The sequence below is a fragment of the Cydia pomonella genome, chromosome 4 (genome assembly GCF_033807575.1).
Source record: "Cydia pomonella isolate Wapato2018A chromosome 4, ilCydPomo1, whole genome shotgun sequence".
In the NCBI taxonomy this organism is placed as follows: Eukaryota; Metazoa; Arthropoda; class Insecta; order Lepidoptera; family Tortricidae; genus Cydia; species Cydia pomonella.
The window spans coordinates 5,023,204-5,036,114 of NC_084706.1; the positions used below are offsets into that span (position 1 = coordinate 5,023,204).

At 35.9% G+C, this 12,911-nt stretch overlaps 1 protein-coding gene across 1 annotated transcript; it reads right to left on the reverse strand.

The window, feature by feature from the left end:
* Window positions 1-9,092: 9,092 nt before the first annotated feature.
* Window positions 9,093-11,448, reverse strand: LOC133516894 (synaptobrevin-1-like). The gene has a single exon (XM_061849930.1). It carries the CDS (start codon window positions 11,262-11,264, stop codon window positions 10,887-10,889), a length of 378 nt encoding a protein of 125 aa, XP_061705914.1. The 5' UTR covers window positions 11,265-11,448; the 3' UTR covers window positions 9,093-10,886.
* Between the last annotated feature and the right edge of the window lie 1,463 nt (window positions 11,449-12,911).

Below are 12,911 nucleotides of genomic sequence, written 5' to 3' on the forward strand. Positions count from 1 at the left end.
TAAGTTTGTTAACAATATTTTACTTATGTATTCTAAAAACATAAAATTACGGCATGGTAAGCATCATTGTATAAGATTGTCCCATCATAGGAGGTATGCAGCTATAATGGGATTGGGTAAAATATATATTTTTTTTACATCTCTGGAGTAACAACATAATGAGTTGTATACCTAATCTCATGGTAAATGCAATTAACAAAACTCATTCTAATTTACACAAAGTAATTATATTATTATAATTTTAAATAAGTACGTACTCACAACTCTTAGCGGAGTTGTTAAGAATTTAATTAACACATTATTATTATTTTTATTATATTATTATTTGCATTACTTAGTAATTTTTCTATTAACTGACCTAGATTTAAGTAAGGCCAGTTAAGTTACAAACACTTACCGGTGATTTAAGGGTTAATGTCGTGTCAACGTTTAACCGCGAAACGGTTCTGAATGCTGATGTAAGCGATAATCTCAGGTCGTTCACATCCCGGCATGAGAAGCAGGATGCTGCTATAATGAGAATTAGATAAGGAACCAGGCTACTTTTTACATCCACTAAGAAAGTGGGATACTAATACAAAAAATACAAAAATACAAAAAATACAAAATAGTTTATTTGGTTTAACTTATAATACACATAACATAAAGGGCTGGAATCTCCCATTAAGTATAACAATACTTATACTTAATACATATAGGTAGTAAAAGCTTAATATTCTGAAGGGCCCACGTCAAAAACGCATCTAAAGCGGGAAAGCGTATCTTATTAACTTACCTGACTGTGAAAATGTTAAGAAAACATGTTACAGGTACCGTTTTCCGAAAACTAGGTAAGGTAAGGTTTTCGATTAACGATATGGGAATGATCACTGCCACGGTATACAATACAATAATAACCTTATTAATATGTTCCGTGGTCATTGTCTTCTCTACCTGTACAATCAGAAAGCAGTTACCGTCCCAATGATGGTTTGAATCTACAAGAAGAGCGCTATCTACTTTTAGCTTTCAACGGTCTTCCTTGGCTTGGCACGGGCAGTCAAAGCCCTAATTATTATGACCCAGATCGCTAACATATGAATATAATTTTGAAGTAAAGCATATGTCGTCGATAAAGTATGTGCGGGTTAACGACCATTCCTAATTAGGAGCAACGAGAATGTGACGTAACGCTTTACTTATTTGGAATTTGAAACGCGTTCAGCCTACGTAACTCGCAACGCAAACATGTAGGTATCACACAGCCCACACGCTCTGTGCCAAATAAAGGTTCGGATAAACATCTACGAGACCAAGCAAGACACGAGAGAAATCGCAGATAAAGCTAAAGGACATTTTAGAAATACGCCTTTAGGCATTTGCATTTAGAAATGCATAACTCTAATCTCACTATGGAAACAAATATCGGCTAAATTGTGCATGACTCTTCTTCTTCGCGTTGTCCCGGCATTTTTGCCACGGCTCATGGGAGCCTGGAGTCCGCTTGACAACTAATCCGCAGAATTGGCGTAGGCACTAGTTTTTACGAAAGCGACTGCCATCTGACCTTCCAACCCCAGAGGGTAAACTAGGCCTTATTGGGATTAGTCCGGTTTCCTCACGATGTTTTCCTTCACCGAAAGGCGACTGGTAAATATCAATGATATTTCGTACATAAGTTCCTAAAAACTCATTGGTACGAACCGGGGTTTGAACTTAGAACCTGCGAGTTGCGACCTCTGGATTGAAAGTCGCACGTTCTTTCTTACCGCTAGGCCACCAGCGCTTCTAGTATGGCCACATTAGTTGTCAAATTGTGAAAATTTGAACCCACTGCCTGCTTACACATGTTTGACAGTCATAACATAGGTACCTATGTTCTCATCTAATCCATCCGTGTTATATATTGTCTTGCTTACGAAATTTTACATACACTTTGACTCAGGAACAAAATATCCGTGCTCATCACACAAATAAATGCCCTTACCAGGATTTGAACCCGGGACCATCGACTTCATAGGCAGGGTCACTATATACCCACTAGGCCAGACTGATCGTCGATTATATTAAGCTTTTTTCACGATTTATTTCATATATTTGAAACCATGACTCAGGGGGGAGGACACATATTTTGTTTCTTTCGGAGCGAATATTTCCGAAAATTCACTTTGTCAAAAAATGTTTTAGACCCTTATTCGTTTTGAAAAAAGTATATCCCTGCGCTGTAAGAGAAATCGAGGAACACACTCTATTCACAGCCTATAACGTTTCGATGAAATCTAATACGCGTGGTGTCTTCTCATTTCTAGGGCATTATTGCGATACCGTGACTAAGTTATGTCCGAGACAATAACAATCAAGTATCCTCTTTTACGTTTTATAACTGGTGCTATTCAGGTTGCTATCATTTACCCACTGTAATAGGTATAGAAACATCGACTTCACTCTTCTAGTAGGTATAGGTACAACTAGGTAAGGAAGATGAATGTGCTTGGATAAAGCGGATCATATCTGTATGCTTAAATATTTACGAGCTCTAGAAAGTCTACAAAGAAACTTAGTGTTCACCACGCGTACAGGAAGAGTAGGTAGTTCATTTGACGCTATGTGTCGTAGCTCTCAGCGCTCCAGAACCCAGAACCCATTTGCCTCCTATTGCGTGTTTATATGAATCATACTTTCGTTGAGTGCATGTTGCCTTGGCGATGGATATTTTTAGAAATTAACTCCTCGCTGACGGCAGCCAACCGGGGCCTTCACAATGATATATCTACCTAATAACGTGAATTAGCAATGACTGCGTTCGTAATTAAAACGCGCTACTTGTTGTTTCAAACACTATTGAAGCAGATAACTGACTGCTATGGATGATAATTGAGAAGAAAGTAGGTAAGGATTTTTGTCTCGAATCTTTTGTCACCCATATCCAAAAAAGAGGTCGACTGTATGGTTGACGAAATATAAGTAGATGTATTCTGTGAACCGCATTAAGATTTTCACACAAAAATAGAAAAAAAAACAATAAATTTTTGGGGCTATTCATACTTAGAACTGAAACTCAAATTTTTTTTATCATCAAACCCCGAAACCCATACGTGTGGGGTATCTATGGATAGGTCGTTAAAAATGATATTGAGGTTTATAATATCATTATTTAGAATAGTTTGCTCGGGAGACACTTCCAAAGTGGTAAAATGTGTGCCCCCCCCCCCCCCCCCTCTGTAACTTGTAAACTAAGAGAATAATAAAACAAAAAATATATATGATGTACATTACATTGCAAACTTCCACCGAAAATCGTTTTGAACTAGTAAATAGTTTTTTTTAATACGTCACAAATGGTACGGAACCCTTCATGGGCGAGTCCGACACGCACTTGGCCGCTTTTTTACATTTCAAATATAGTACTAGAAGATGTGCTGATATTTGGTCAAACGGAAAAATACTCGCTAGCGAGTGTGGATGTAATTGATCCTGCACTCGCAAATTTAATCAATCATGCAAGTTATTTCAGCGTCATTATATTACTTCATTAGACTTTATGAACAGTTGACATAGCTGTAGCTCGCAGCTCGCCGTATATAGGCAAAATAACCGCGTGTCATAATTAACAATGAGCCAGCGGATTGTGCAATCGTTTCCTGACTCGAGCGTTCCTTGTATGGTTGAACCGATTCGTATTGGTATTGGTCCGTGGGCGACCGCCCACTACAACTTTACATATTTATAAGGCTACTGTAATCATATCATATGTACTATATGACTATCGCAAGAATGTCACACATGATCTAATGTTTTTCAAGTTCTAAGTAGTTTTACTATAGTCCTCCTCGCCGTATCCGACGACGGCGACTCCTTCAACTGCTTTTATTCGGAAACATGGAATGCTCTAATATGACTTGCAAAGCCAAATTTGGTTTTGAAAATGCGATCGCATGGTGCGCAATGAAGCTGGCCAGCTGGGTTGTAGGTATAGTATACGAGGGCCTCGTTCTTTACATTTGAAAACCCTAATTAATCAATCTAAGTAGGTACCTATCATAGGACATTTGGTGTGGTCTGTGTGTAAATAGGTACATAGGAAGGCATATAACGGCCTCCTAGCCCAGGCGGGAGTGACTCTGCCTACTAACCAGGAGGTCCCCAGGAGGTCCCGGGTTCAAATCCTGGTAAAGGCATTTAGTTATTTGTGTTCACCACATCACCGATATTTGTTCATGAGTTATGGTTGTTTTCTATGTATATATGTCAATGATTTATCTATTATAAATATCGTCGTCTAGTACCCACAACACAAGCCTTATTTAGCTTACTGGGACGATCGATTTGTATAAGATTGTGCCATAATATTTATTTTTTTATTATTAAAAAAAAAACATTAAAGGAATAAATAAATATTCGTGAAAAAGTCCTCATTTTTGTCAAAGCGCACTAAATGCATGTAGGTACTTGAGAGTTTTAATCTAAGGACATTATGATAGTAAAAAAAATACATGTACTTACTGACATTTATTACATTTATAAAATAATTGCAGGTGTTCATAGTAATATAAATGTGTCTGTAAGCATAAAATAATATGATCTAAGTTTAGGCACTGTAGGTATAATGTAATATTAGTTGGTCCCATGTTGTCCCCAACATCGTAATAAGGTTAGGTGGGGCAAGAGAAACACTTTTAGGGAAAAATAAACAGACACTTAAAGATATTAAAAAATAAAACTTAAAATAAAACTAATTGTGCTTCAGGGGTGGAAGTGAAACATGCATTAAAGGCGAGTTGGCACAGTGGCTGTTAACGGCCACTGGGTAGAAAGCGGCTTACCTCCAAACACCCCTGACGCGTAGCCAACATGCCAATCGTTAACGTTCGAAACGCAACTGTCACTATCGCACTAATATGGAAGAGTGATAGAAAGAGATGACTACGCTACGTTGGCTACGCTCACACCGGTGTTGCCCTCGAGCCACCCTAGATGTCGCTTTTTGTGGGGGCCCATCTTGTGGGGGCGAGTCACCGTCTGGCGGAAATAAAATTGCATACCGTTTTATTAGGCAGGCGTCCAGTTTTTTATCCCGAAGCCCAGTATTTAGCCAATCGCTTTCACCCAATAGCACAATTCATTTTAGATACCATCAACTCTCAAATAGTGGGTACACCCTGGCGGGTGTTGTCTCTGCGTGCGTCCCATGACTCCGGCAAGGGCAGCATCCGCTCGGTGGACCCCTTACATTTCATTAAAGTGTCTAAACGGCCTTTACGTGTTGGCTTCGGCTCCGCGCACGTCTCCCAAAGGTCCGGAACACCATTGTTCCATGAAGGGAACGACATACAAACTAATAAATAAATGAAATTAACTTAAAAACAATTATACAGAAGGCCTTTCCACATATGGTTTCTCTTGCCCAAGCAAAATAAACTATGTTCCCTATCTGACCTTACTATAATCTCTATCAGAAATGTTAACAAGGTATATTAATGTAATCGATACCAATTTAAATTATTGACATATAAAAACTTGAAAAAATAGACTATATGTGAAGTAGAAGATTAAGTAGCTTACTTACAATAAAATAGTACATAATTATTACATTTGTGCTATAAAGGCAATACAAATTGTGCTTAATCCATAAACTTAAATATCATTAACAATTTATTATTAATAATTTAGAAGCCAATTTTAAAATTTATTAAAATCCTGTAAGTACTTTTTATTTGATATATTTTGCGAGTGTTAATAGTGTAATTGTGATTAGCGGTTAATATTTTACTGTATGGCATATAAAAGGCTTTAGGATAACTACTAAGTATGTACAGTAAGTACATACAATGACTGTATATTTCCAACTTTTTTTCTTTCATTCTACAACATACTAAGAGCCACTTGCACATTCCAGAGCTATTTATAAAAAAAAAGAGTTAATTGGCTAACCCAGGTATGTGCAAGTGGCCATAAGAATAAATCCACATCAAAAATATACTTATGTAGAAATGCTACATATTCAACTGTTTAAAATATGTTTTTATTTTTATTTTAGTTCTTGGCAAATACCACAGTAAAAATAATAATGACAGTTCCAAATGCATACCATAGAATTAATTAATATTGTATCGAATGTGCACCTTTGCCTGGCTTCTAAAACTAGTAATAACCTAAGAACATATGTGTCACTTGCAAACTCAATGTTCTACCACGCCTCAAAGTTTGTGATAGCCAGGCAATAGGAATTTCCATACATATTTACCTGAAGTTAACAAAACCCCAGGAAGAGTTAAGTATATAAATAAGTATTATAAATAAATAAATAAGCCAACACCACAGTTAAGGTAAATATAAATATAAGAAATTTGATGTAATAACCTCTCTCAGTGCTAATATACTTAGAGCCAAATATGACTACAGTTTTTCTATCTTAAGAGTATGTATTTGGAATAAAATCATATTCTCAATAAAATAGCTTGTGTGTGTTTATAAGACTAGATGTTACCTACTCTAAATGAAGTGTTCCAAATATAATTAGAACAAATATAATCAATATTTATAAAAGCATGTGCAAATTGCCCAAGCTGACCTTGTATATAACAAAGGCCAAGAGTACACACCTAAGAAATAATTATATATTTTTATTTATTTATTTAAACTCTACCAGTCAAACATTAGGCCAAACAGAAACTTACAATTATTGCGGAAAAGAAAATCAGTGCAGACAGATATAAGTCACTACCTAAACACTACTATTATCAATAAACATGCAATTAATACATGGTATATATAATATATTGATGTTTCTTATTATTTGTTCCCTCGGATATTTGAAATGACAATTATTATTCAACATTAGCATTACAATTTTTATTATTTATTTAGCACCAATCAAGTACATACATCTTAAGTTTATTGATTTCCTTATCAAAGTAAAAATATATGCTTATATAATTTAGTCAAATAATAGACTAAATATCGAATGTCTTATGATGTCCCTTATATTCATTATGGTTTACATTCTGTCAAAACCAGAAAAGCCCTTACTGGGCCTAGTTGCCATTACCACCGGCTGTCAGCGAAATTATGATAATAATGAGTATAATTGCAGCAATACCACCAATGATCATCATCATCTTCATGTTTTTCCACCAGTATTTCTTCTTTAGTTTACCAGCCTGCTGTTGGAACTGCGCTGCTCCATTCTGCAGGGCATCAGCGCGATCGTCCAGCTCGGATAACTTTTCGTCCCTGTTCATAACGCTTTCGATATTATCCCGCATAATGTCGACCACTTCATCAACTTTTGCTTGAGTTTCTGCTAACTTGTCGCCTTCTCTATGCGCAGCTCCGTTTTGATCACCCATTTTTATACTGTGCAGCTCTTGTTGTTTATAAACAACTAAAATTATAGCAGAAAACTAAGCTTCTAAAGGCTAAATTAAAATAATTTTAATTTAAGTTTGGAAAATACAATACTACTCAAAACAAGTTAGATGAAGTTGAATCATAATCATACTGTCAATGTCAATACTGTCAAGTTGTCAAACTTCGAACGTCGATCTATTTTTTTTTATGGCCTGGGAACGTGACCTTTAAGCCAAGTCTTTAATTTGTATCACAGCACTACAATTTTAATAAGTCATATTAAAGTGTTGACACTGTATTTTTAATGAACTTGTAAATTGGATAATATGCATCAATGTCTTTGAAGACAAAGTATTTTTACACTTCAAATATTGTTAACGATGTGCTGATATTCCGTGAAACGGAAAACGATTATCAGGCCTGATATCGGGACTGATTCCGGATCCAAATCGGGAAGGGTGGATATAATAGGCGCTTGATATAGTGTGGATGTAATTGGCGTCTTAGCGAGTGTGGATGTAATAGGGTTTTAATACTGCAATGTTCTGCCACCGGCGTGCAGCACTAGCGCCTTACATAAACCATAGAGCACGGACTTATATCTCCATGCCATAGAGTAACTTAGACTTACCCTATTCACCACGTGATCGTCCATATAAAAAGAGAAAACGTTTTTCTACTTCTAAATATTTTCCATGATTTTTTTAGTATGTTATTGAAACAATGAAAAACTAGGTTTATAAGTTTTCCTTTTTTTTTGCAAAACGAAAAAAAAACAAAAAAGCGAAACTTATATAATAATAATACGTCCCACTGCTGGGCACAGGCCTCCTCTCATGCGCGAGAGGGCTCGGGCTATAGTCCCCACGCTAGCCTAATGCGGATTGGGGACTTCACATACACCTTTGAATTTCTTCGCAGATGCATGCAGGTTTCCTCACGATGTTTTCCTTCACCGAACTTATATACTTACCTAAAATATACTATGCTGAAGCGATCGACATCAAAATCAAAGTGATTTGTTAAGATTTAGTTAGTGGAAACCGTTTTCTCCCGAAATGGAAGTTCATACAAAATTTACCGTTATTTCGTTAGATTCAAAAAGCTATTCTTCCCTCTTAACCTCATGAACCCCTAGGCTACCCCGTCACGGCGATAGTCACGGCGGAACTGGGCTATAACCGCGAAAATCGAAGTTCGTCATTAGGCAGGTCCACACAGTTAATTGCGGGCATTTTTCTCTGTTACTCTAATTACGTCTTAGAGTAAGAGAAAGATCCACGCAATTTGCGAATTTCCGTCTTCGCGGTAGGCCCCCTGGTCCCAATTTCTTGACTATAGCCATGCCATGTTAGTAAGTTTTACCACGAAATAAATGATTTTGACTAGGCGCCTTTGACCAACTATAAGGGCGAGCAAACATGCTTGGAAACATTGAGGTATACTATATATGTCAGTGGGGAGCAAAACCGCGGACGGACGGACATGGCGAAACTACATATAAGGGTTCCTAGTTAACTACGGAACCCTAAAAAAATTGTGGAATGTATAAAGGCTGATATTATTTATGTAAAACCTTTATAAGTTAGTATTAAATGTTTCAAGTTCATATGACATCTACTTGAAACATTGAACAAGTTGATAATATCAATCGACAATATATTATGACTAAGAACAATGTTATCAAATCAGTGACTTTACAAATGTTATCAATACCTACTTTATTCAAGTTGATACTTTTGGGAACAAAATAAGAACATAAATTCAAAATTGAAGAATACATACATTTATTATATCGTAATAGTTATAAAGACAATATTATAAGTAGGTAGAATTACAATAGGAATACAACATCAGCATTGAATGTTAAGAGGAAAGGAAATGATACCTCTTAAACTAAATTAACTTCCTTCTTCATACACCTTGTGATCCTCTGCTATGTTCAGTAAAAATATTTTTACAGTACATATACATATGGAGCTACTTTCCCGCACGCGTGCAGGAATGAGCACTTTTCGTGCATATGTCGAAACTTTAAAGAGCCATATGTACTGTAAAACGTATGATATACGTGCAAATAGGTAATTCGGAACTTGTGCCAATTTAAAACACTCCCTTCGGTCGTGTTTTAATATATCACCACTTGTTGCGAATTTCCTATCTTCTGCACTTGTATCGTAAATAACTATTACAGGTTAATTTATTTGGTAAGAAGCAGCAAAGGAATACAAAACCGATTCTCTATGGGCAAAAGACCAGGTCACATTAAATTTCCTCTTCTCACCATCCATCTATGGAATAACCCAACAGGTTTTAGGCACTGTATTTTATTAATAATGTTGTTGGCGCCATCCCAAAATAACTCTCTATCACAAAATGCATTGTAAATATCAAAAAGTTTAATACAAAAACTATTATCTTCATGGTCCCAATCCCAACCCACTACAGTAAATCCCAGTAATAAATAGTAATGAATATGTAGAATCAGCCTAGTATTTGAAACACTTTGTGCTTTAGTTATTTTATACAAATTGTGCTAAATCCAGACTTGTTATCATATAGATACATAAGATTTTGAGAGACAGTTATGAATAACTGTCTTTCAAAATCTAACAAACCAATAATTGTTCATCCCTATCCATATTTTTTTTAAACATTTCTGTTTACTAGAATGTGACAAAATTTAACAAAGGTTATATGTTGCTAAGTTTTATGAATAAGTTGGTCAATTATTAGTTAAACTTTTATACTCCTTGGCAAAACATGTAAAATGTTTAGTAGTAAAAATATCAGTTCCTTATTTGGCCCATTATAATTATTTGTTTGCCATACATAACTTTGATTAATACTAGTTACTTATTATAAATCTGTACAAAATGTGACATTATTAAGAATAAGGTACCACATTGACGCTTATCATAAGGACGAAATTTGCTTGTATCTTTATACAAATAACTTGTCAGAGCATCTTTATGGCAAGAGGAAATGTGGTACCTTTTTCTTGAAAACAACACAAACGTTGGACATTCAATGTAACATTTTTAAAATTACAAATCTTGTGAAACCTTTTTACATCCAAAATATGTCTTTTAGATGTAGTGTTGCAACATGAGTACCTTATTTATTTATTTATTAAAAATATGTTTTTATTCTTGGTTTACAACATCAGCTTTTAAGTTAATGGGTTTATAATTAGGTAACAATGAGGACATAGTAAAATGGATCATTAAATTGAAAACATTCATTTTAAACATCAAAACTGTTGTTTCTGTGGCTTCTTCCATAAAAATTAAACCTACATGCAGAAACACCTAGAAAAATCACAGCATCTGCTGCATTACTTTTAACATTAATATATTGTCTAAACATTTCAAGTAACAATCATTATATAGGGTATTAAGCACATTCAAATATGTAGTCTTTTACCGTTTCTTATAAAGCCCAAAGGTAAATGATTTAAAGAATATAGGTTCTTACAGCATTCAGTCAAGTTCCGAACTGAACTATTTTAGTTTCAAGCTAATCCTTGGATCATTCATGGCTTACATTCTTGTTGATTATCGTCCTGAACCAGCAGCAGGAGCTTCTGTCCCTGGCGCGGAATTGTTGTTAGCGTTACCTCCTGAAGAGCCACCGGTCAGCGATACTATTATAATGATAAGTAGAACTGCACCAATAGCACCAATTATCAACATCATCTTCAAGTTTTGCCACCAATACTTCCGTTTGAGCTTACCAGCTTGTTGTTCGAACTGCGCTGCTCCATGCTGCAGGGCATCAGCACGATTATCCAGCTCAGACAACTTCTGATCTCTCTCCAAAACTTTCTCGACATTGACACGCATAATGCCGACAACTTCATCAACTTTAGCCTGTGTCTGCGCCAACTTCTTGTCACTTACTCTGGGAACAGAACTGCCTCCTTGCTCTTCCATTTTTACGATGCTCAGAACTTACTATGTAAAAAACAATGAATAATATCAAAAGGTTCTTGTTGGTTTCTAATTACATGCAAAGAAAAAGTATGGCGTAGGATAGACCAATAAAACGGAATGAAGGCAATACATTGATGTCATTAATGAAATGACGTGTGACGTGAGTGAGTCAAGTTATGATGACAGTGACGTCACGAAACATTAGTGTTGCTAGGTGAGCGGAGGAGAATTATCGTATTTGAGTGTCAAAATTATCGTACGCCTATCAAAAAGGCACTGGCCCAAAATGAGGTTAAATTTTCAATAATATAATCGTACAAAAGACAATTTTTATCTAATTTTTGTGATAAATTCAAACAGTTTACAGGAAATTACAGGATATTTTTACTTACACCAAGGAGCCGAACACCCAAAATGTACTAATTTTACCCTATTTCTATGGAGAAGTATCATATTTTGCTTCAAACACAATAATCGTATCATATTTAGGTGTCTTCATCCAAGGGCTGAAATTATCGTACGTTTGCGTTTGATAATGCTCTTTGGAACGTACAACGTGCCGGAGCCCAAATTATCGCATATGTACGATAATTTTCATACGCCTGGCAACACTGTAAAACATGGTCAACACAAAAATACTCCAGACATTTTTCATTTAAGGCTTCTACAGACGTTGCAACAAATGGCATGTAGTTTAAGGTCAGTCCAGACGGGAATCTGATTAAATTTTCTGATCAAATCAGGTGGTGTGGACGTAAACGCACGATTTCATTCTAAGATTAAGATTACTACAATAAACATCTAGTCGATGATTCATATTATTATTAGTTACTATAATAAACGTCTATTCGATGTCTTAGATTTCTTTCAAAATTCGTTGGCTAGTCTAAAAAATAAACTTAAACTTAAGTTGTTGTAGTACCTAAGAACATAATATCAATTACTTTTCTATGTAATACAAATATGTATTAGCTATAATTTTACTTATTTCAGTTAACATCATTTAGAATTATAAACCTCCAGTTCTAGATGGATTTAAAAAAGATTATGACCGATAAAATGGAGGTGCGGACGCCAGAATACCAATTTGTCAGGCTAGTATTCGCGTATGGAAGCATTTTTTAAATTAAGGGCTTATTACATCCACACTTCCCGATATCGGACCCGAAATCAGTCCCGATGTCGGACTGGGATGTGAAAAATATCAAACATTGAACATTTTTGTCAATTAGAGACAAAGTATTTTTTACATATCGCACCTCCGGCCAAAGAAACGAAGTTTATCCTCACTTTTTCGACACGTAGCAACCTAGCAACTAAGAACAAGCGGGCATCTCGCTCGTTTTTGCCCAGAACGTGCAAGTTGTAGAATGAACTACCTTCTGAGGTATTTCCTTTGCGCTATGACATGGGGTTCTTCAAGAAGCAGGTATTTAGGGTTCTCAAAGGCTGGCAACTCATACGTGGCTCCTCCGATGTTGCTTATGTCCATGGGTGGCGATGACTGCTTCCCATCAGGCGGCTCGTCTGCTCGTTTGCTGCCTATTACATTTAAAAAAAACAAATATTGTTGACGATGTGTTGTTGTTATTCCGTGAAGCGGGAAACGATTATCAGGCCTGATATCGGGACTCATTTCGGACCCGA